The 22,834-nt window shown below is 37.3% G+C and overlaps 1 protein-coding gene across 3 annotated transcripts in view; it reads left to right on the forward strand.

Annotated features, from left to right (window-relative positions):
- The window catches only part of LOC109207062 (trafficking protein particle complex subunit 8), a 36,753-nt gene extending 14,633 nt beyond the window's left edge, over positions 1 to 22,120 (forward strand). For 2 of the 3 annotated variants that reach the window (XM_019369942.1, XM_019369945.1), the window contains 18 exons: positions 2,000 to 2,086; positions 2,546 to 2,665; positions 2,738 to 2,866; positions 2,986 to 3,083; positions 3,369 to 3,492; positions 4,767 to 4,874; positions 9,927 to 10,065; positions 10,606 to 10,710; positions 11,120 to 11,204; positions 11,321 to 11,396; positions 18,148 to 18,333; positions 18,457 to 18,567; positions 19,471 to 19,632; positions 19,719 to 19,877; positions 20,105 to 20,335; positions 20,495 to 20,659; positions 21,074 to 21,171; positions 21,262 to 22,120. In XM_019369942.1, coding sequence (XP_019225487.1) covers positions 2,000 to 2,086; positions 2,546 to 2,665; positions 2,738 to 2,866; positions 2,986 to 3,083; positions 3,369 to 3,492; positions 4,767 to 4,874; positions 9,927 to 10,065; positions 10,606 to 10,710; positions 11,120 to 11,204; positions 11,321 to 11,396; positions 18,148 to 18,333; positions 18,457 to 18,567; positions 19,471 to 19,632; positions 19,719 to 19,877; positions 20,105 to 20,335; positions 20,495 to 20,659; positions 21,074 to 21,171; positions 21,262 to 21,793 — 2,715 coding nt within the window. In that variant the 3' untranslated portion in view covers positions 21,794 to 22,120. The remainder of the gene's footprint in view (positions 1 to 1,999; positions 2,087 to 2,545; positions 2,666 to 2,737; positions 2,867 to 2,985; positions 3,084 to 3,368; positions 3,493 to 4,766; positions 4,875 to 9,926; positions 10,066 to 10,605; positions 10,711 to 11,119; positions 11,205 to 11,320; positions 11,397 to 18,147; positions 18,334 to 18,456; positions 18,568 to 19,470; positions 19,633 to 19,718; positions 19,878 to 20,104; positions 20,336 to 20,494; positions 20,660 to 21,073; positions 21,172 to 21,261) is intronic. The other variant, XM_019369944.1, reaches the window with a different exon arrangement.
- The last annotated feature ends 714 nt before the right edge of the window (positions 22,121 to 22,834 follow it).

Genomic DNA, 22,834 nt, shown 5'->3' on the forward strand with positions numbered 1-22,834 from the left:
CTCCAGCTAGTCTCTGAATGTTGGGGACTTCATTCACCGAGTAAATCTGTGACTTTCTCCAATTTACATGCAAGCCTGAAATTGCTTCAAAGATAGATAGAACCATCCTCAAGTGTCTGATTTGTTCCTCATCAGCATCACAAAAAACTAGAGAATCATCATCATATAACAAATGAGTGATTTCCAGATTGCTGCTAACGTTGTTTAAAACCTTAAAACCTTTTATCCATCCCTCCTGGTTAGCCTTCGTGATCAAACCGTTCAGACCTTCCATTGCAATGATGAATAGGAAAGGTGACAAAGGGTCACCTTGCCTTAATCCTCTTTCTGATGAAAAAATCCCTCTAGAGATCCATTTACTAGAATAGAGAACCTAACTGTGATCCATTTAATATGGTCATAAGCCTTTTCAATCTCTAGTTTACACAAAATCCCAGGAATCTTGCCTTTGATTCTGGAATCAACACACTCATTAGCAATCAAAGCAGCATCCATAATCTGTCTACCTTTTATAAAGGCTATTTGTTGAGAATCTACCAGCTTGTGAATCACCATCTTCAATCTCTCTGTCTGTACCTTTGAGATGACGACTTATAGATCTGTAATCCATCAACTCCTCAGCTCCAACTTTTTTAGGGATTAATGCTACATAAGTAGCATTGAAACTTTTTTCAAAATATTCTTGAGAATGAAAATTTTGGAAAGTTTTAACCAAATATGCTTTTACCACATACCAACAATGAATGAAGAAACCCATGGTATACCCATCTATGCTTTGTCTGGTGCTCAAGCCTTGAGACCCTCTAAGATTTCATTTTCATCAAATTCTCTTTGTAGCCATAATTCCTTTTCTTCATTAATTTTTGCGCAATCTTGGCATGCAAAATCAGGCCTCCAACCTTCCGGCTCAGTGTATGGCTGCTGGTAGAAATCCAGAATCTCCCTCTTAGGGGTGTAATCCATCAACTCCTCAGCTCCAACTTTTTTAGGGATTAATGCTAAATTAGTAGCATTGAAACTTTTTTCAAAATATTCTTGAGAATGAAAATTTTGAAAAGTTTTAACCAAATATGCTTTTACCACATACCAACAATGAATGAAGAAACCCATGGTATACCCATCTGTGCTTTGTCTGGTGCACAAGCCTTGAGATCCTCTAAGATTTCATTTTCATCAAATTCTCTTTGTAGCCATAATTCCTCTTCTTCATTACTTTTTGCGCCATCTTGGCATGCAAAATCAGGGCTCCAACCTTCCAGCTCAGTGTATGGCTGCTGGTAGAAATCCAGAATCTCCCTCTTAATCACATTCATATCACCAACTAAAGTCTCATTGATAATTAGCTTATCAATAGTATTGAATCTCTTGTTAGCATTAGCCACTCTCTGAAGAAATTTGGTATTTCTGTCTCCCTGCTTTAACCATTGAACTCTAGATTTTTGCCTCCAAGATGACTCCTCGTTTTTAGCAATCTGTTCCAGTTCCATATGCAAACTGGCCTTCTGTAATAATCATCTTTGTCAAGGTCCCTGATTTCTTGTGCTAAATCGAGTTCCAGGATCTTGTTCAAGCAATTTTTTTCATAACCTTCAGATTGCCCCTTGTGCTATGTTCCACTCTCTCAATTTGCCTTTAAGCAATCTGAGTTTCCTGGCAAGTATAAAGTCAGGTCTGCCCTGAATATTGAAGGAGGACCACCAAATTGCTATTTTGTCTTTGAATCCCTCTGTCCCTAACCATCAATTTTCAAACTTGAAATAGGACTTATTGCTTTCCCAGTCACCACATTGTAGAGACAAAGGAGTATGATCAGAGGCAACCTTAGGAAGAACAGATTGCTTGAAGCAGTAACCTATCGCTTTGCATTACTTTAAAGGATGATGCGAGGGCTTTCAATAACACTGCCTAATATAGATATCAAATCAAATTTTGTGATTACAAGCTTTTCTTGATGCATCTTGCCCTTAACGTTTTTCTACTCATTCTTTTCATATTGCAGGAAATGATGGGACTGACCTACTTCATGTTGGATCAGTCGAGAAAGGATGGTGAATATTGCATGGAGAATGCATTTACCACATATTTAGTATGTACGCATCCCTCTTCTGTGTCAGTTATATCAACTATACTCTGGTCTGTCACTTTTACTTAAGTTGTCCTTTTAGTTTCTTCACCAGCGACCACTGAAAAAAAGAAAAAAAGGAAGAGAATGTATTTAACGATTTTTAATATTTCTGGGTGTAAAAGTTATTTTTTGAAAATCAAGGAAAAGATGGTAGTATTCACTGCCACTAATTGTTTAGAAACCTATTTTTCATAAGGTCTGTGTGTTAGGCTCTTTAAGTGACGTAGCAACTTCTGACAAAGGTTTTATTGGACTCTGTGTAGTTTATTTAGGTAATAATATTATGGATTAAGTGTTTTTCTATTATTGTTGCTCCTTCTTTTGTACCTTTTGGCTTATTATTGGCCTTATATGATTGGTATAATATGATCTAAGGTTTTGTAAGGTTTTGGTAGATCGATGACACATAATTCTTTGCAGAAAATCGGATCATCGGGTCAGGGAAATGCTACACGTTGTGGTCTATGGTGGGTAGAGATGTTGAAGGCCAGAGATCAGTATAAGGAGGCTGCCAGTGTATACTTCCGTATCTCTGGTGAGGTAATGCCCAATTTTTGACATTTTGGTGGATGACAATCTTTATTTCCTGTTCTGAAGAGGTTTATTCTTTAGGAACCCCTCCATTCAGCAGTAATGCTCGAGCAAGCATCGTATTGTTACTTGTTTTCCACTCCCCCCATGTTGCGCAAGTACGGGTTTCATCTTGTTCTTTCTGGGGACCTGTATAAAAAATGTGATCAGGTAATTGTTCTCACCCAATCATGCATATAGCCCCTTAAAATGCTGTGATCATCTTGTTACCATTTTCAAAAAGTTGCTGTGATCTAGAGTATAACTAGTTCTTCTGTCTCCATTATCAGATAAAACATGCAATTCGAACATACAAAGGCGCTCTTTCTGTTTTTGAAGGAACTACATGGAGGCACATTAGAGACCATGTTCATTTCCACATAGGGAAGTAAGTTATTAATAACCTCCTTATTTTTGCAAAATCGTACTTAGATCGTAATAGTCCTGTCTGCAGACAAACTGCTCAAAAAAGCAGTTGATACCATTGTCCCCACGGCTACTTGTTGATGTCCTTCTTCCTCTAACTCTCTAATTGCCTTTGGTTATGGCATATCCTTGTACTAATCTAGCAAAAGATCTCCTCCCTCCACTGTTACTTGTTACAATCATTAAAGATAGTTAAATAGCATTAGGGAAATAGGGGGCAATGTAATAAGGTTGTCATTTTATTCAGGTGGTATGGTTTCTTGGGGATCTTTGATGTTGCTGTTAAAAATATGTTGGAGGTTCTAGCTTGTGGTCATCAATCTAAGACGACACAGGAGTTATTCCTGAAGGATTTCTTTCAGATAATTCAGGTAAGCACTAGTTTTGCGTCCTGATATTCTCCTGTTTCTTACAGCCTCTGTCTTACCGATGAACTCCCCACCTGGTTGGTTCCTGGAAAGATTGTCAATTTCAAAACAATGTTGTTAGTGCATTTGTTGATAAATATTATTCTATACCGTCAAACTCGTTATATATCACAGATCATTAGGTCACCAGTTAAAAGGTCATGGAGTTCTGGATTTACAGGTGTACTGGTTGCTTATTTCCTTGCGGAGATTAAATTACCGTGTACCGACTCTAATATTTTGAACAATCAGGACTTAGGAACAGAATTCAGATGAAATTTATATTTAACATCCAATGGAAGTTAGATCTAGTGACTTTATATAGTAATTCACAGACCAGAAGGAAAAAAAAATTCTTTGATTGCAGGATGCGATGCTTCTAGATTTAAACTGAGCAGTTTAATTTAGCCCACTGTTGGCTTTAAAAAATGGTAATTGCTAAAGATTGCCGAAGATAATTTGGTGTCCTAGTATTTATTAGCTTCAGCATTGCCAGAGACAATTTTCTTGATTTATGTTTTTAATTATCTAGATAAGTATCCACAATGTCGAGTTTTTCTTTCTCAGTTGGGATACATATCTTATTAATCTGATCATATTATTTAGATAAGTATACCGAGAAAAAAATTTGACATGTGGAATAGTTCTCTTAATATAAATTCATAGCTCTATTTAGATTTTGACTTCAGTTCATCTTGGTTTGTAACAGCCATTTCTGTTTAATTTGAATTATTTATGGATTAGTCAACAAGTGTGTGAAACATGCACTGGTTGCTTACAAGAGTTAACATATGTTCTGTTTTTTCTCTCATCTAGTTTTGTTGAGATTGGTTTTTTCCTCTCATCTAGTTGTGTTGCCTATTTGTAGTCACTATCATTCTTGATCTGAAAGCTAAGTTGTCCTTGTTTATTCTTTTATTTTGTAATATTCTGACATGTGGAATAGTTCTCTTAATATAAATTCATAGCTCTATTTAGATTTTGACTTCAGTTAATCTTGGTTTGTAACAGCCATTTCTGTTTAATTTGAATTATTTATGGATTAGTCAACAAGTGTGTGAAACATGCACTGGTTGCTTACAAGAGTTAACATATGTTCTGTTTTTTCTCTCATCTAGTTTTGTTGAGATTGGTTTTTTCCTCTCATCTAGTTGTGTTGCCTATTTGTAGTTGCTATCATTCTTGATCTGAAAGCTAAGTTGTCCTTGTTTATTCTTTTATTTTGTAATATTCTGAAGCAAACAGGCAGAACATATGAGGTTCCAAAGCTTCAGTTGCCGGTAATCAACATCCCTTCAGTCAAAGTGGTTTACGAGGATCATCGTACCTATGCATCCCAAGCATCTGTAAGCTAATTAGAACTTTCTCTATCTTTTAGTTTTTTCTCTTTGTTTGTCGTTTCCTTTTCTTTCCGTTCTTTTGTTTTCTGGAATTTTTTAAATGCCCAAGGCCTTTTGACTTGTTACTCTGTTCTGGAATCCATGCCCAAGGCCTTTTGACTTGTTACTTCATCAGGTTTAAATTATAGTCGGTGAGTGATGTAAATTTTTGCCGCTACTTAATCATGCCTGCCTAGCCTTCCTATTCAATGGTCTCTTTCATTACTGTTGCCTTTTGTCTGCCCTTGATTATGTGTTTACCCTTAGTTTCCAGCCAGTGATCCACTGTGTTCTTCCTCATATTCTTGCATTCATGTTACTGTCAGAGAATACAGCAATAACAAAAACAAACCTAGTGGGATCGCACAAGTGGGGTCTGGGGAGGGTAATGTGTCTGCAGACCTTACCCCTACCTTGGGAAGGTAGAGAGGCTTCGAGAGGAAGGATAGAAACAAGCAAATATCAACAATAAGGCCAGGAAAATGATACCAAAAATGTATGAACCGGACAAAATAGAAAGAAGAAAGCAATAGCGATAGCAATAGCAACAAGCAGTAACAACGACAAGGTACTAGAAAACCGAAGCAGAAGATAGTACGAAAACAACTCTAATACTAGCATTCTAAGAACAACGACAAGGTACTAGCAGACTAGCCCTAATAAACCCGAAATGGACCAAAGAAACACACTATGACCTAATACCCTTCTACCCTAATCCTCGACCTCCATACCCTCCTATCAAGGGACATATCCTCGGTAAGCTGAAGTCACGCCATGTCCTGCCTGATCACCTTTTCCCAAATACTTTTTATGCCGCCCTCTACCTCTTCTCATACCCGCCAGAGCCAGCCGTTCAGACCTCCTCACTGGGCATCTAAGCTTCTCCTTCTCACTTGCTTGAACCATCTAAGCCTCACTTCTTGCATCTTAACCTCCATTGGGGCCACGCCTACCTTCTCCCGAATATCCTCATTCCTAATCCTATCCAACCTAGTGTGCCCGCACATCTATCACAACATCTTATCTCAGCTACGTTCATCTTCTGGATATGGGAGTTCTTGACTGGCCAGCACTCCGCCCCACAACATTGTCGGTCCAACCACCGCCTTGTAGAACTGACCTTTAAGTTTTGGTGGCACATTCTCATCACACAGGACGTCAGATGCTAACCTCCATTTCATCCACCCCGCCCTTATATGGTGTGTGACATCCTCGTCAATCTCCCCGTTCCCTTGGATAATTGACCCAAGATACAGTCAGACCTCTCTATAACATCATCCCTATATAATGACCATTCACTGTAAAAGCTAAGTTTTCCTCAGAATCGATTTTTTAAGTTATATTTTACCCCTATATAACACTTTTTTTACCTGTACAGCAAAAACCGTGTTTATAGCAGAGTGCTCTTTGTAAAATTACCCACTTATAACAGCCATATCGAATCTTTAAAGTTACTAATAATAATTCTAAAAATATGCAAACAATCTTTTTCATTGCACAAAGTTTCTATTTTGCATAAGACATAAGATTTGAAGATTTGCACATGATATCTTTTCCATTGGACAAATGCCAAAAAATATTTAGATAGAAGATTTAACTTTTAAGCTCTTAGATTGTCTTCAAGTGAAAGCTATTGGATACCTTTTTGCTGAAAATTTAGATACGAACCTTCACCAATTCAAGCGTTATATCGCTAGTAAGAGAATGAGATCTACGAAACAAGCTACAATTACGAAGTTCTTCCATTAATCTTGAAAGAATTTATTTTTCTAAGTAGCTTTAAACGTGTGCCTTAGAGTTTAAATCTTTATCATTTAGTTATGAATTTATTAATTATATATTAGCCTTCTTCAATATTTAACTAGTGAAATACACATATCTTTTGAGATTTTAAATTTGAATAATTTTCTTATTTTTTATATGTAACATTAGAAAATAATAAAAATTGATATTTGGATAATTTTTATCTATAACGGACAAAAAATATTTAAACGTCAAATGCTGTTATAGGTTTATAACAACCATTCACTATAAAAGCCAAAAAATATTGGAACAAACGAGGCTGTTATAAAGAGGTTGACTGTACTTGACCACTTCTGGGGATGACTTGCGAGTCAAGCTTCACGTCTATTTCCTCTCCCCCGTCATGCTGCTGAACTTGCACTCTAAGTACTCTGTCTTCGTCCTGCTCAACTCGAAACCTTTAGACTCTAAGGTCTATCTCCAAACCTCCAACTTCTCGTTGACACCGCCTCACGTGTCATCAATCAGTAGTGAATAACATACACCATGGCACCTCCCCTTGAATATGACGCGTTAGTGCATCCATCGCCAAAGCAAATAAGAACGGGCTGAGCGCAGATCCTTGGTGTAACCCGCAACCGGAAAATGTTTCAAGTCTCCCCCCATTGTCCTCACCCGAGTCTTAGCTCCATATACATGTGCTTAATCACTCTAACGTACGCTACAAGAACACCTCTAGCCTCCAAGCATCTCCAAAGGACCTCCCGATGGACCTTGTCATACGCTTTCTCTAGGTCAATAAACACCATATGCAAATCTTTTTTCCTCTGTACTGTTCCACCAACCTCCTAACAAGATGGATGGCTTCTGTAGTCGAACGTCCTGCATGAAACCAAACTGATTCTCGAAAATAGACACATTCATCCTAACCCTCGCTTCCACCACCCTCTCCCAAACTTTCATAGTATGACTGAGCAACTTGATACCCCTATAGTTGTTATAATTTTGAATTACCTTTGTTCTTGTACAACGGGATCATCGTACTCCACCTCCACTCCTCGGACATCTTTTTGTCCTAAAAGTAACTTTAAATAGCCCAGTCAGCCACTCCAAGATAACCCTACCCGCATACCTCCAGAATTCAACCGGGATCTCATCTGGCCCGGTCGCTCTGCCCCTGCTCATCTTACGCACAGGCCCGCGACCTCCTCCAAACTAAAGCGCCTACAATACCTAAAATCACAACGACTCTCGGAGTGCTCCAAATCTCCCAGCACAATGTTCCTATCCCCCTCTTCATTCAAGAGTTCATGGAAGTAAGTTTGCCACCTTCGCTTGATCTGTGCCTCTTCCATTAAAACATTTCCTTCCTCGTCTTTGATGCACCTCACTTGGTCCAAATAACGATCACCTTGGCCAGCTGAAACAATTTTGGTCCATGACTTTGTCCCTCAATTCTTCATACAAATGAGCAAATGCTGCAGTCTTAGCCTCCGTGACCGCTAGTTTCGCCTCCTTCTTTACCTTCTTATACCCTTCTTTGTTGGTCCTCTTCTCCTCGTCTGTGCTCTCTACAAGCTTCAAATATGCCGCTTTATTAACTTCTACTTTCCTTTGGACCTCCTCATTCCACCACAAGTCCCCTTTGTGGCCGCCAGCGTATCCCTTCTAGACCCCTAACACCTCTCTCGCAGCCTCACTAATGCAGTTAGCCGTCCACGTTCACATACCACTCATGTCCCCACTACTCCTCCAAGCCCCTACAGCTAGCATCTTCTCCTGCAACTCCTGAGCCTTGTCCTTAGTCAAGACTCACCAGTTGATCTTCAAACGACCCCACCCAACCTTCTTCTTCCTCATTATCACGATGTCCAAGTCCATCACCCAAATCCTATGTTGGGTCGCGAGGTTCTCAGTCGGGATTACCTTGCAGTCAGTGCACAGTGCACGGACCTTTATCACACCTCCTAAGAAGGAGATAATCGATTTGGGTCTTGGCTGCCGTACTATGGAAGGTAACCAAGTGCTCATCCCTTTTCTGAAAGCTCGCGTTCGCTATCACCAAATGAAACGCCTTCTACTGGTAGAGAATACACTGAAAACATTTTTGCAAGTCTTGGCTAACGTTGCGGAGTCTCGTTAATGTAATAAACTGTAACATTTTAATCTTGAAATCCTCTACCTAATTCTATATCTGCCCAGAGTTCATTAATTGTTTCTTCTGATGGTCACAGTTACTGTCCTGATTTTTGTCACAAATCCTTTCTCCAAAAATTGTGCGCATGAATGATTTCATGTTTTAACTTGATTAGTTGGCAAACTTGTGATTTGTCTTTGTATTCTTGCCTGTAACACTCTATAGTAGATTTTGTTGCCGATCTGCATCAGCTAATGTTCTTTTCCACTTTTTCATTTTGAAAAACATAAAAAATATATTATTCGTAGTATTATCCAAGATATGAAACGACCAAGCCTCTAGTTACTGAGGTAAGTTCGTAAAACAACATTTATTCTAAACCTGCTGTTGCTAATCGATAATAGCATCTAAGACGTATAAGCCCGCAACATTATGTATCCTGGAAATATATTCTAATTTGGTTTAGGACATTCCTGTTGCTTACAATTGTTAAAGAAAATAAAATGTTTTGCCCCATGCAATATCTTTGTTTTCTAGTAATGCCGTGTCCCAGTATCCTCATTGGACGTGTTACTTTGTTTTCATCACTGCTTCTGCTTCAATGTATTCTTTGTGAAGATTGAGGAATCATTGCTCATCTCTTTGATAGTGACCGTTTGATCAACATTCTGGGTTTCCTCTCTTTGGCTTTTGCTGTTGGTTATTACTTCGCGGGTGTGCTTTTTCCGCTGTATAATTTCTCAGTTAATTACTGTAAATCTTCTAGCCTTCAAAGTTGCCCAATTAACAACTCCAGATGTGCATCTCATGAATGTCGTGAAAAAACCTGCTTCTGAATCAATTATTCCACCTCGTAAGGCTCAACAACATATTTTCAAATCCTTGACTCAATTACACACTTCTCTGGTCTTCACTTTTTTTATTTGTCTTTCTTGTTCAGTATTTTATCTTTCCAACTCCACCCAGACTGTTGTCTGTTACTGGTGTATATAGGGTTAATTGAAATAATGAACAAAATCGAAGTTATTGGACTTAATTATGTATTTGCTTATATGTATTTATATATATTTTTAGTTCTTTAAAATTTCTGATACCATATTTGTTGTTCTTCTTTCTCCGTTTTTTTGGGGGAACTTCAGATTCATATAAAAGAAAGTCTGTGGCGATCGTTAGAGGAAGACATGATTCCAACATTGTCAAGTAAGAGTAATTGGCTGGAACTGCAATCTAAAATTTTGCCGAAGAAGTTTAAAGAATCAAATATTTGTGTAGCTGGAGGTAAGTGAGATCCTATTTCACTATTGATAAATTTGAATGTCTTACTCCTGTCTTTTGCTGATGAGCTTTTGTTAACCCATGGTTGAGTTTGTTGTGTCATTAAAAGAGAGGCTGCAAAATGCATCTATAAGGCATAATTTTGTCAAATTGTCTGGAATTTATAAATGGGATCAAAATTGAACAGGAATTTCCAGATCAAATCTAATACCCTGAATTCCTTGACTGTCTTATGATCTGCCTGATTTTTTTAATTTATGGAATTTTCTTGTAAGGATGATAAAAAAAAAACATGTACAGAAGAAGAACAAGGAGGTGGACGATTAGCAATAGGTATTCCATATGAATTAATTTGTTTATTGAAGGGTAGAACTTGTAGTTGCCATAAGAGCAAGTTCAAGACAAGTCAGGATGATTAGCAATAGCCTCAAATCTACGAATTTGATTTTCTCCAAGCAATACATACATTGGTTTTTTGCTTTTCTGCATTTCCTTCTTGTTAATTTCCTAATTATCTGAGTTATTCTTGCTTCATTTTTGCAGAGGCGATTGGGTTAGCCATTGAATTCAAAAATCCACTCCAAATACCTGTTTCAGTATCTGGTGTTGCCCTAATTTGTGAACATTCTCCAGCAGTCTCTGAACCTAGTAAGTAGAATAGGCAGTTTAATGCCATCTTCTTTCTACTTGTCAAAAAAGAAAAATGCTATCTTCTTTCTACAACTCCATGTCTGGCCCAAAATTCTCACCCTTTTCTTTTGAGAGTCAATTTATTGAATTTTGACCACAATTTTAACTACTTTATATTTCAAAAATAAATAATTTTCCCCTGTAATAATTGTCATGTAGCTTTCAGATATCCAAATATTTTGTGCAATTTTTTTGTAGCAGTGGTCAAATTTTCCTTCAAAAAGCATAAATTTAAGAGTTTTGGGATGAAGAAATTACTTATTTTTATTCCTTTCCACCCGACAATGAAATTAATAAGATTTTTCAGTTTGTTCCTTCACAAATATCGTCTCCCTTAATTGGACTATTGCAATATCCCCAATTACAGTAAGTTCTATTGGGAATGATGTAGATGCGAATAATTCAATTGGTGATCAAAATGGTGAGACATCAAACAAATCAGCCACTAGCGGGTAAGTATATAAAAACTCCAGAGTTCGACTTTCCAGCTCGATTATCTATTTTTGGATGAGAATTTTATCCCCTTTACACATGCTTATCATGCTGCTCATGTTATTTGATGCTTCAGGAATTTTACTTCTGATACATCTTTATTTACATTATCGGAGGCTGACGTTGCCTTAGGAGAAGGTGAAACAGTACTGGTGAGTTTTTGACATGTAATTCAACATGTTTATCGGGCTGCTTGTAGATTTCATTTTGTCTTTTTCTTGTCCTCCCTGTTCTACTTGGGAGGGGTGCTTAAGCTGTTATTGGTAAAGATGGCATAATCTTTTGTTTCTAATGTAGTAACATAGGCGTAATAAACATTCACCGTCTAGCAGTTGAGATTATTTATGAAAGACTGGAGCTTGTAAATTTGGGGGCTCAGCAAAATTCAAGTAGATGGAAGGAAGTGGTACATCTTCACTTTTGTATCCTTTCCTCCACTATTGAAGCTCTCCATTACCTTTTACATGGCTAATCAGTCAAATTGTCCAAAGCTTGGAGGTCCGAGGATTATGATTTCAGATGCAAATAGCACAAAATGCTTTTCTATCTGATTTTTCAATTAAATTAGGGTTTACTATTTTGTTTTCTACTAACAAAACTTATCTCATCAATCTTTTTGCTTAAAACATAAACTAGACTTGCCCATTGCCTTGCTCTCTGTTGTTTGCTGGTCAAACTGACAAGGCATTAGCTACACACAGAGTACTTCCTTTTCATTCTTATATTAAACTGCCAGTTCTATTTCCGTATTTTTAATGGTAAGGAAGCAGTAATTTGCTGTATGTTGATTGCCTCTTTCCTAACTCTCTCGCTCTCTCTGTGTGTGTGTGTGTGTGTGTGTGTGTGTCTAGTACTTTTATATATCTAGTTTTATGATGCTTTAAGAACTGAGGATTTAGGTTTTTCTTCTGTAGATGTTGGCTTAATCAGAATACGAGTAACATTGAAAAAAACTAGCCATTTTGTCCATGACTTGTCTGAAAGAATTCGAGTATTCAACTCAAAACCTTAAGGCAATAAGTGGAGTAACCCAAGGTCTTTATATACCCCCTCCACCACGTGTAACTTCATTTCGGCGTGCACACGTAAACCTCGATGCGGACTTGCATAAGTGAGAATGGACTAACCAAAAGCTGGTATTGACCAAAAGTTGGCTATGATGCCGCTATAGAATTTGAGCATCCAACTCAAAACCTTTAGGCAAAGGAGGAAGTATCCCAAGACCCTTATAGATCTCTTTGGAAGCCCTTAAACAATCCATTTTGTACAACTATATAACTCGTCACACTAAGGTGTTTTATGGAAAATTACAGGTCTACCATGGTTTATTTCTTTTATGCTGTGGTTGCACCTGTTATGCTTAGCAGGATGCCTGTAGTTTCTTTGGTGGCCATTGCTCCTTCTTTGTTGGGAGGAAAGATACCTTCTTTTGCAAGTGAGTTGATTACTTTGACGTTCATTTTCTAGTAATGGGATTGTCCGTCTTGGGACACTTCAATGAAGAAACCATAGCAGAGGAGTTGTTGGATTTTCTGGAGGCATTAAAGGGAGGGAAAAGATAGAAACGTGTAAGAGAGCGGGGAAAGAAGGGCACAAATTTGAGATAGAGTTGGGGAAGCCGGAGAGTTATGCTCTGTTTGCTCAACTGCTGGGAACTGAAGTTAATGAGAAAATGGGAGCGGCGGTTTCACTATTATAATTAGTTTTCTCTCTTTGAAGACCCTTATTATGGGCTGACCCAAAGCCTTTGACCAGAGTCTTTTAAATTTCAAAATCATTGTTAGTTATGCAGTTAAATGTATATATCATGTGTCTTTGCTAATATTTCCCAAAAAAAAAAAACGACATATCACCTTTCAATTGCACAAAAACGTTAACAGTTTGAAAGGTCTGCATTTATGCATTCAGCTGCGTCTTTTTCATTTTCTTAAAACATTGGAAATGATCGTTTAGGAAGTGTCTGAGTTGATTGTGGGGGAGGGTGACTTTGCTTGACCATGTAAATTTATAAGAGGGCTAAAGAATCTTTAGATTGGAAAGCATTGTTGCTCTTTTTCCGAATTCGCAGTTGATGTCATGTCAATCTCCATTTCCTCAATAGACTTAGGGACATTCTCTGTCTCATTATGTTCTACAGGAATTGGATGGAAAGTCGTCTTGCCTCTATCATTAGTTCCGCTAGGCCTCCCTAGCCTATAGGCTTAGGTTCCGGAGTCGGTTGTTGGTAAAACAAGCTCCCATACTCCCTAGTCCCTTCCAGCCAAGCCTGTTAGAGTGGTATGTGCTCAAGTCAGGTGTTCCTCTCTTTCGAATGGAGTCTGAGGAAAAACAGAAAAAAGAGCTGTGCTATTGATTTGAACCCTTTTTATCATTTTGTTTGAAGCGGGCCAAATGGAGACTTAAATGCCAAACAACAGGGAAAAGTTTCCAACCCTTTTGTTTGTGATATTCTCTCCGTTGCGTAATTTTGGACCCATTTCACTATTTACACGCAGTTTGTTTGCTTTTCGGTCTTATATTGGATATAAGTTAATTTGTTGCTAAAAATAGATTAATTTGTTTCTTGAGAATAAACAATTAACTACAGCTCATTTCCGAACTATTTGGGGTTAAATTTTTCGACAATAATTTATATGTTTAGAAGCCATATGAAAAAATTGTAGTTGTAAACTTTTCCTATTTGGAAATGACAACATAATATATTTAAAGATGTTGATCAAAGATCACTTCTTTGACTCCCAGGTATAAAAAGTTGGAACTAAAATAGGACAAGGGGAGTAATAGGTAAACACAAATATTGGTTTACATCTTGTATTAGAGGGAAAACAAGTCTACCCCCCTGGACTTGCAGTAGTTTTAATTTAGATGTTCATGATCCAATTCTATAGGGCTGCAACCGGCGCGGTGGGCTATAATCCACCAGGCGAACCCTGTATCTCATAACTACTGAAGTAGCTACCATCCACAATATTGGTAATGAAGCACTAACATAAACTTAACATATACAACTCACGTTTCGATTTAAACCCAAGTACACCCACTAGTGAGTACATGTAGCATTACACTAGATTTCTGTACAATCGAAGCATTTGGAACAAAAACAGAATAGCTAACTCTAGTGCCCACGATGAAAATTGGGGCTCACTGATGCTAGAAGTACTAGCTGCTACTTGTTCATATATGGGTCTAAATCTGTGTGTAAAACACGAAAGTGAAGAGTAAGTCTACTGACCCAATGAGCAAGTTGATAAATGATCGCTATAGTCAGACTCAATAGAATTTGATCAATCCTATTTTCTGTCGTTAAGGTGGAAAACTGAACCAATATTCATCCTTGACTGTTGGGACAAGAATTTAACCATGCTTGTACTAGTCACAATCCGTAATGAAAGTAAATTTGTTCCACGTTACTCATTTTGAATCTAAAACAAATATCATATTCATATTTTGGTGGATAATCACATCTCAAGAGTCAGAAACCATGAGCATTGGGGATTGTATTTCAGCATTCCGATCCCAACCCGATTGGCATCTGTAAGACGCACATCCATCTCACGTAGATTTACCCGATTGGCATCTGTAGGACGCACATCCATGAGCATCGGTGATTCTATTTTAACACTTACGTATTAGTGCATCTGTAGGTCGACGTAGGACATGACTAAACCATCTCAAGCGACCTGCACTCATTTGTATCCTCAATGTGTGCTACTTGTACCTCCTAGCTGATGTAGTCATTTTTAGTAGTATGTAATCTTGTATGGACGCACATCCATCTTAGCATCCGCATCTCTGCAACACCCATTTTGTGGATATGTTGGTTTTTAGTGGCCATATGTTCACTACCATGTAATATTGCCGATCTTATAGCTGTTCTGTAGAACTTACCATTCACTTTGGGCTGGTCAAGATGGTCTAACTCATTAGATGGGTCATTGCCCAACCCTGCCCAAAGTTCACTTGGGTTAAGATGGACTGGGTTAAGATGAGCTAAACAATGGGTTGTAACCCAACCCGCCCAAATTGACCCAAATCTTTGCAATATTCTCAACTTTTAAAGAAGCATATATAAAATATTCTCACATATATAATAATGATTTTTATTTTCATTTTTCGTAAATATCATTCTGGAATGGTTTATGATGTTGAATTATTTTTCTTTTTCCCTGTTGCTTCTTGTCTTATGTTTTGGAATAAATGTCAATTCTTGCCTAATGATTTCTTTCCTCAATTTAGATTTAGAACTTTATTGTTCTTTATCTTATAATACTAACAAAGATCAGAATAATAAAAAAGTAGTAAAATTAGAACGTCCCACCCACCCCCAACCCACCTCCCACCACCCCAACCCCCACCCTACCCCCAAACCCCCATCCCCACCCTAAATAGAAATATTATGTAAAGTACTTCCTTTTCATGTTGTAGATAGAATATTTTTTTTCACTTCAACAAAATAAATATTTTTTTTATAATGTAGAAAAGGTATTTTTTTTCATTTCAACAAACTAAGTACTTTGTTTTCATGACGTAGAAAAAATATTCTTTTTCCCAAAATGAGTACTTTCTTTTCATGATATAGAAAAAGTATTTTTTTTTATTTCAACAAAAAGAGTACTTTCGTTTCATGTGGTAGAAAAAGTATTTTCTTTTAATTCAATAAAATGAGTATTTTCTTAAAAAATATTTGAAGAGGGGGAGAGAGAGGGGGACACATGAAACATGGGGATTTGGGTAGAGGGGGGTTGAGGAGAGTAGCATAGAAAATTATTTTCTTAAAAAATATTTTCAACTCACTAACCAAACACTAGAAAATATTTTTCGGAAAAAGTTTTTCACTCACCAACCAAAAATGAGAAAATAAGTGATAAAATCACTCATTTTCTAGGAAAATATTTTCTTTCATACCAAACTCATCCTTAGAAGCTTTAATTAAAGGGCAATTGCTATTCATGGGTCAGTTAGGGCTGAAATCATGGGCTGATTTGTGCTACTGAAAATAAATGGGTTTAGTTGGGTTGTGCCCAAACTTAGCCCATCACTAAAGTAGCTCATGCCCAACCCATTAAAACCTGGGGTGTTGGGCGGGTCAAATAGGTTGTGTTCATGGTTCGGTTTGGATCGGTTTTTCCCTAAAAAGAAACCAAACCAAGTAAGTCGGTTTTTCAAATATTAGAACCAAACCAAACCAATTAAGTCGGTTTTTCTCGATTCGGTTTATGTCGGTTTTTCGGTTTTTTCGGTTATTTGTTGGTTTTTTCTTAAATATAAGACATACACTACCAAACACATATTCCGGCGATCACATTTTCAATGTAACACTATCAAATCAATTGCCCTTTGAGAAATCTATTATTTACCAAGATATATTGACGATAATTGAATCAAATAGTGAGGGATAATTTAAGGACTCAATTAAAAATATATTATTTTTAACACAAAATGGATTCTTACACTAAACAAAAGAAAACTACCAATCAAACTAGAATGTAAAGGTAAAGAACTATATTAAAAGTGCAAACTATTAACATTTACAATAATTTTTTTGAAACTTTGTATAAAAATATGCATATATAGGTGTAATAATAAATTTGAAATAGCTACTCCTATAGTCGGTTTGGTTCGTTTTTTTTTTTTATTAAAACCAAAATCAAACCAAATTTGATCGGTTTTTAAAATTCAAAACCAAACCAAACCAAAAAGTATCGGTTTTTTTGGTCGGTTTGGTTTGGTTTTCGGTTTGGTTCGGTTTTTCGGGTTTTAATGAACACCCCTAGGTTTGGGCTACTTTTGCCACCCCAAGTTTAATTCTATGAGTAACATATCCATCTATCATTTCATTCTCTTGAAATAATGAGTCTAGATATCTAAATTGTTTGCATTTTGACACCGCAATCCTGTCTAGTTTCACCTCAACTTTGCTCTTCTCCTACTAGCTATACTTGCAATGGATGTATTTTGTCTTACCTCTACTTATCCTAGATTTCTTATTCTCTAAAGTGCTTCTCTATAGCTCAAGCCTTTAGTTGACACCCTCGTTTGTTTCGTCGGTTAACATTATATCATATGCAAATAGCATACACCATGGGACCTCATCTTGTATGATGTTGGTTAGTTCATCCATAACTAGGGTAAACAAGGGGCTCAATGCTGATCCCTGGTATAGACTCACTGTTACCAGAAACTCCTCTGTATATCTCCAACTGTTCTCACGCTAGTGACAACTCCTTCATACATGTCCTTTATGGCATTTGTATGCATAAAACTTGCTCAGGATAGGGTTATTACAGAAGTACTAACTAGGGTAAACAAGGGGCTCAATGCTGATCCCTGGTATAGACTCACTGTTACCAGAAACTCCTCTGTATATCTCCAACTGTTCTCACGCTAGTGACAACTCCTTCATACATGTCCTTTATGGCATTTGTATACATAAAACTTGCTCAGGATAGGGTTATTACAGAAGTACTATGTAGGAATATATTATTTCTTGGAGATGACTGTGTGATATCTAGGTTTATGGATAGGGGGATAACATTTTTTTGATTAAAGTATCACTGTATGTTTCTTGTTAGCGGTGATGCCCGGGTTAGGTTATGCGTATTTTTTCTAATACAGGGGTAACTTGTTACCTCCCTCCAATTCAAGTATCAGGAAACGCTGGCCGCCAAGATATATGCAAATGGGAGAAAATCACCTGGTGTTTGCTGGGATTTGAACTTTGGTCTCAAGAGCCTTTATTATCACATCATTGATCACTAGGCCGCACCCTTGGGTGCAGTTCTATGTTGTTGTTCCAGCATCTTATACACATTTCTTGCTTTCAGTATCAGCATGAGTCTGATGTGACGTGGTTATAGTTCACGTCTGTCATGTTAATTATCATATTTCTGTTTCAACTTTCAGGGACAGCTAACGGTTACTCCAAGAGCAGAAGGTACTCTAAGGATAGTCGGTATAAGATGGAAGCTGTCAGGCTCTGTGGCAGGATTTTGTACTTTTGATTCCGACTTAGTCAGAAAGAAAGTTGTGAAAGGAAACAGGAAATCTAAACGATCTACAATCGACAACCTGAAGTTCTTAGTCATAAAGGTGATTTCTTCCTTCCATGTCTATGCTTTTATTACATGTGATGCAGCCAGTTTAATATCTTTTAGCATTTTTTTTTACTTGGATGGCCACATTTACATTTCTATATGACTTGACCATATGCAGAGTCTACCGAAGCTTGAGGGCGTCATTCATCACCTCCCTGAAACAGTTTTCGTTGGGGATTTGCGGTGTATCACTCTGGAGTTGAAAAATCCATCTAAGATTCCGGTTAAAGTATGGTTCTTCTTTTACAGCATGTAAAGCATTTCCTCATGTCTGAATGTCAGAAAGAGAAACATGGCTATGGTTTGTTTTCCGCTAAATGTGATCAACTAATAAAGACGTAGATTGCACTTCAATAGACATTGGCTTATCTTAGCTGATCTTAGCAGAGCAATTGGTGCTGTTGCATTGGCTGAAAATGGGTCGTGATTCAAAAGGCAGTTTTCAGACCTTCCCTAATATTTGGGCAAAGAAAGCTCATTAGGTAGGATTCTGCAGAAGCAGAGGCCTATATTAAATTTGGAAGTGATGCATTGCCTTGGTGTTATATCTTGGAGGATATTCTACGCGAAACAGTAATTCCCAAATACAGAATCACTGAAACTATAACTAAGGCTGGCAGTGAAGTTTGGAAATGTAAGGGGAGGTTCTCTTGTTCATAGAGACTGTCAGCATTTACAGCTAAAGAAGTAGGAAGCTGAAGAGCAACTCTTGGGAAAAAAATTTCCTTCGATGCCATCACCTTCATATAAAATTTAACAATATATATTTTCTAAGCTAAGTAGCCGAGTTACCAGCTAATCTACCAAACTGCATAGCTTCAATTGCTATTGTGACCACCTAATATATTTCTAGGTTAAGCACCTGATATGTCTTAATAAGAATCTGCCCTACTACAAGCGAATAGGTTACAGTCTGATTCACCAAATTAACGCATAGTCACCGACATCAATGTTTTTAGATACATACAAATTAAGCCACCTATGTATTCTAAATGTATACATGCATTTTATTGCATGAAGATGAACTAGCATATATGGTTGTTAAACTAGCAATTTCAATTTGGAGCGTCATATTGGATTGAAGTTAGAAAAATTTCTAGTTCTAATGATGATAGCTGTAATGTCCTGGCAGAAGTTAAAGATGAAGGTCAGTCCACCAAGATTTCTCCAAATTGGACACAAGAAAGATTTGGAAGTTGAGTTTCCTGCTTGCTTGGAAAGGAAAAATTCAAGACAAAGTTCCTTGAGGTCAAAGACTGATAAAGTAACAGATGGCATTTTTCGGTTTCCTGAGGTCAGTGTGGGCTAAAGATGTCAGCCATCTACTTTTTAAACTGGGATCAGAACCCTATCTTTTATGTCTTTTATTTTGTTTTCTAGGACACAGCAATTGCGGATGGAGCTCCAATCTCATGGCCTCTCTGGCTTAGGGCTGCCGCTCCCGGAAAGATATCCTTACATTTAGCAGTATACTACGAGATGGGAGACATATCAAGTGTTATGACATTTCGTACCTTACGCTTGCACTTCAATATAGAGGTTGATACCTGTTATTTGCTAGATATTGATTGTGTAGATTTGTTACTAATGTTGCCAGTTGAGATTAGTATCAAAATCTGAGCACGTATTATTAGATTTACAGTTTTTTAGTCTTCTCAGCTGGTGTGTGCATTGATCAGAAGTATGAGATGCTTTTCCAAACTTTTCTCTTACAAGTATTTGGATTATTTTCCTTGGTGTGAAGTATCTAATATATCATTTTATAGGTACTACCATCTTTGGATGTTTCTTTCCAAATCAGTCCTCGTCCATCTAGACTGCGGGAGTTCCTTGTCCGAATGGATATTGTCAATAGGTCTAGCTCAAAAGGCTTTCAGGTTCACCAATTGTCATCTGTTGGAAATGAATGGGAGATATCATTGCTCGAACCAACCAAGGTCCTCCCTTCAGATTCTCTACTTGCTGGTCAAGCAATTTCATGGTTTTTCAAGCTCAAGGTTAGAAATGGAGCATTTCCTTGGTTTGCTTACTAATTTGACGCAGTCCAACTTCAGCTTTCCAGATATATCCCCTATCTGATATTGGGATTCAATTTTTTTTTTACCTATCAAATAGTTGCTTTTGCTTTATTTAATGGAATTCATTTTTGCTAACAGAATTGTAGATTGGTAACTGATGAAGACTGTGTTTCTTCTCTTCGCCCTCTGGAGAAGGCAGACGTCAACTTGCTTCGTGGCAGTGAAATGCTTTTTGATCTATACAGCTCTCCCTTGTCAGAATTTCACCATTATGAAAGAGTACATCAGAGAATGTTGGATCAGGTTCATTCATTATTTTGCTGTGTTCCTCAGTAATTAGGGGAAGTATTTAAATTGTCATCAATACCGATTAAGAATAAATTATTTTCATCATCTTTCCTGGCCCTTCACTGTGGTATATATTCCTGGTTCTGCAGTAGGGAAGTCCTGAATTCCTCAAAGGATTATTAGTTGTGTGGTTCTAGGGCTTGTAGTGGTAGTTGAACTATAAAAAGCTGCTAGAGTACTAAATGGACAGTTGGAACTTGGAATGATTGATACTTCTGATTGCTCCGTGGTTCCGAGAAATAAATTTGTCCTATTATTGTATTTCTGAGTTCACTTGGCATTTATATTTATGATCGTGAAATAGATGTATAGTCCCTTACTATGCCTTAACGCTGTACTTAAACATTTCTTTTTATTTGACTTGGTCAGGAGCATGAAGACACAGTAGACTTTATATTGGTATCTAGATCACAAAGTGAGGAAAATAAATGTGCAAATATTTTCTCACATCACAGTTGTCACTGCAGGCAAGTGTTCTGAGATGAAATGATAAATATATGTACGCATACATGTATCTTACTTTTTATGGATATGATCTTGTTTTTTCGGTCTTCCAGTGTCAGGACCAGTAGCCCAATATGGTGGACAATGGATGGCCCCCGAACTGTGAAACATGACTTTAAGGAACCTTTCTGTGCGATTACACTAAGAATGGTTGTCCATAATTCCTCTGATGATGTTGTGTCCATTCGCTGTAATCCCTCTGATTCTGCAGTCAGCTTCAGCTCATCAGGCAATACATCTGCAGCTCCTGGAAATGAAGTAGGCTGGCACGATTTGTCATTGTCGAATGACATCAAAATCACATCCGATGTCCTGGGAGCTCGAGTTGTGAAGCCAACATCGTCTGACACAGTTCCACCATTCATTTGGTCAGCTTCAAGCTCCACTCATTTTGCACTCGAGCCGTTATCTTCTAAGGAAATTCCTATTGAGATTTGTGTGTTCTCACCCGGCACATTTGATCTGTCAAACTATTCGTTGCACTGGAGTTTTTCATCCCCGAGTTGTCAAGGTGACAATGGAGACAAATCGAGAGCTTTGTCGGGAACATGTCAGGGCCATCCATTCTACATAACAGTGCTTTAACAAGATTGAGAGCTCGGCTTATAGTGTATTTGAGAAGAGGCAATCAGCCTGCAGTGATTTTGTAAGTTGTAAATTGTGTTCTTGTATTTACACAGAAATAGAGACGTCACTATGGAACAAAATAAAACAAAATTTTGACTGAGCTGTAGGATACAAATCTAATTTGTTTCAGCCTCTTGGGACCAAATACGGTACCAGCTTGTAATCCACCCATTTTGTGGTTTAAGAACTTCAAGGTGAAAATTTAGTTTCTTCTTATTTGGAAGATGGAAAATTTAGTTTCTTGACACTTGCATACTTTTATTTGTAACTGAGTTTTCATATTTATACTTTGTACAAATTATTACTATAACTTTTCGCCATGACTACGTTTCATCTCAGTTCAGTTTTTTAGTCAACATACGTGGTTGCTTACTAATATAAAGGGTTTATGCATTATACAATTGCTTAAATAAACAAGCGTTATCCTTGTAAATGTATCAGCGATGTGTAGTAAATTTATCATATGGTCTTTGATACAATAAACTTGTTTCAAGTCAAATTACAGACTCCTTTGCGTAATTCGCTTCTACAATTAATTAAAACCAACACATGTTCTTCATCTATTGAATAAAGGTTGCGAAATAGGCTACAACATTTATGTGGATTAAATATAAAAACCTATACAAATTTAGAATATGTCATAGGGTCCTACAGAAACTAGCAAGGACACCTAAGAAGTCGCAGACAAGTTTGAGAAAACTCAATAGAAAAGAAGTTTAGCTGGTAATTCAAAGTTTCAAACTCCAGATCAGGATTCTTCTTCACCGAAACTTAAAATCATCGTTCTTGGAGTTAAATCAAAATCCTCTCATTAAAGGCGTATAAAGATCAATAATTTACAATTTTTTAAAGGTTAAGCATCAGTTCTTAGAATTAAATTTTTGCTTGACACGTAACAAAGGATGTTTGTCATATTTTTTGAGTTCATCGCATCTAATTTCTTGTCTTTGCGATTCAAGAGTCAAAATCTGTGTCTACAACCACTAACTTGAACTAGTT

This window comes from Nicotiana attenuata, unplaced genomic scaffold, assembly GCF_001879085.1.
Source record: "Nicotiana attenuata strain UT unplaced genomic scaffold, NIATTr2, whole genome shotgun sequence".
Lineage (NCBI taxonomy): Eukaryota > Viridiplantae > Streptophyta > Magnoliopsida > Solanales > Solanaceae > Nicotiana > Nicotiana attenuata.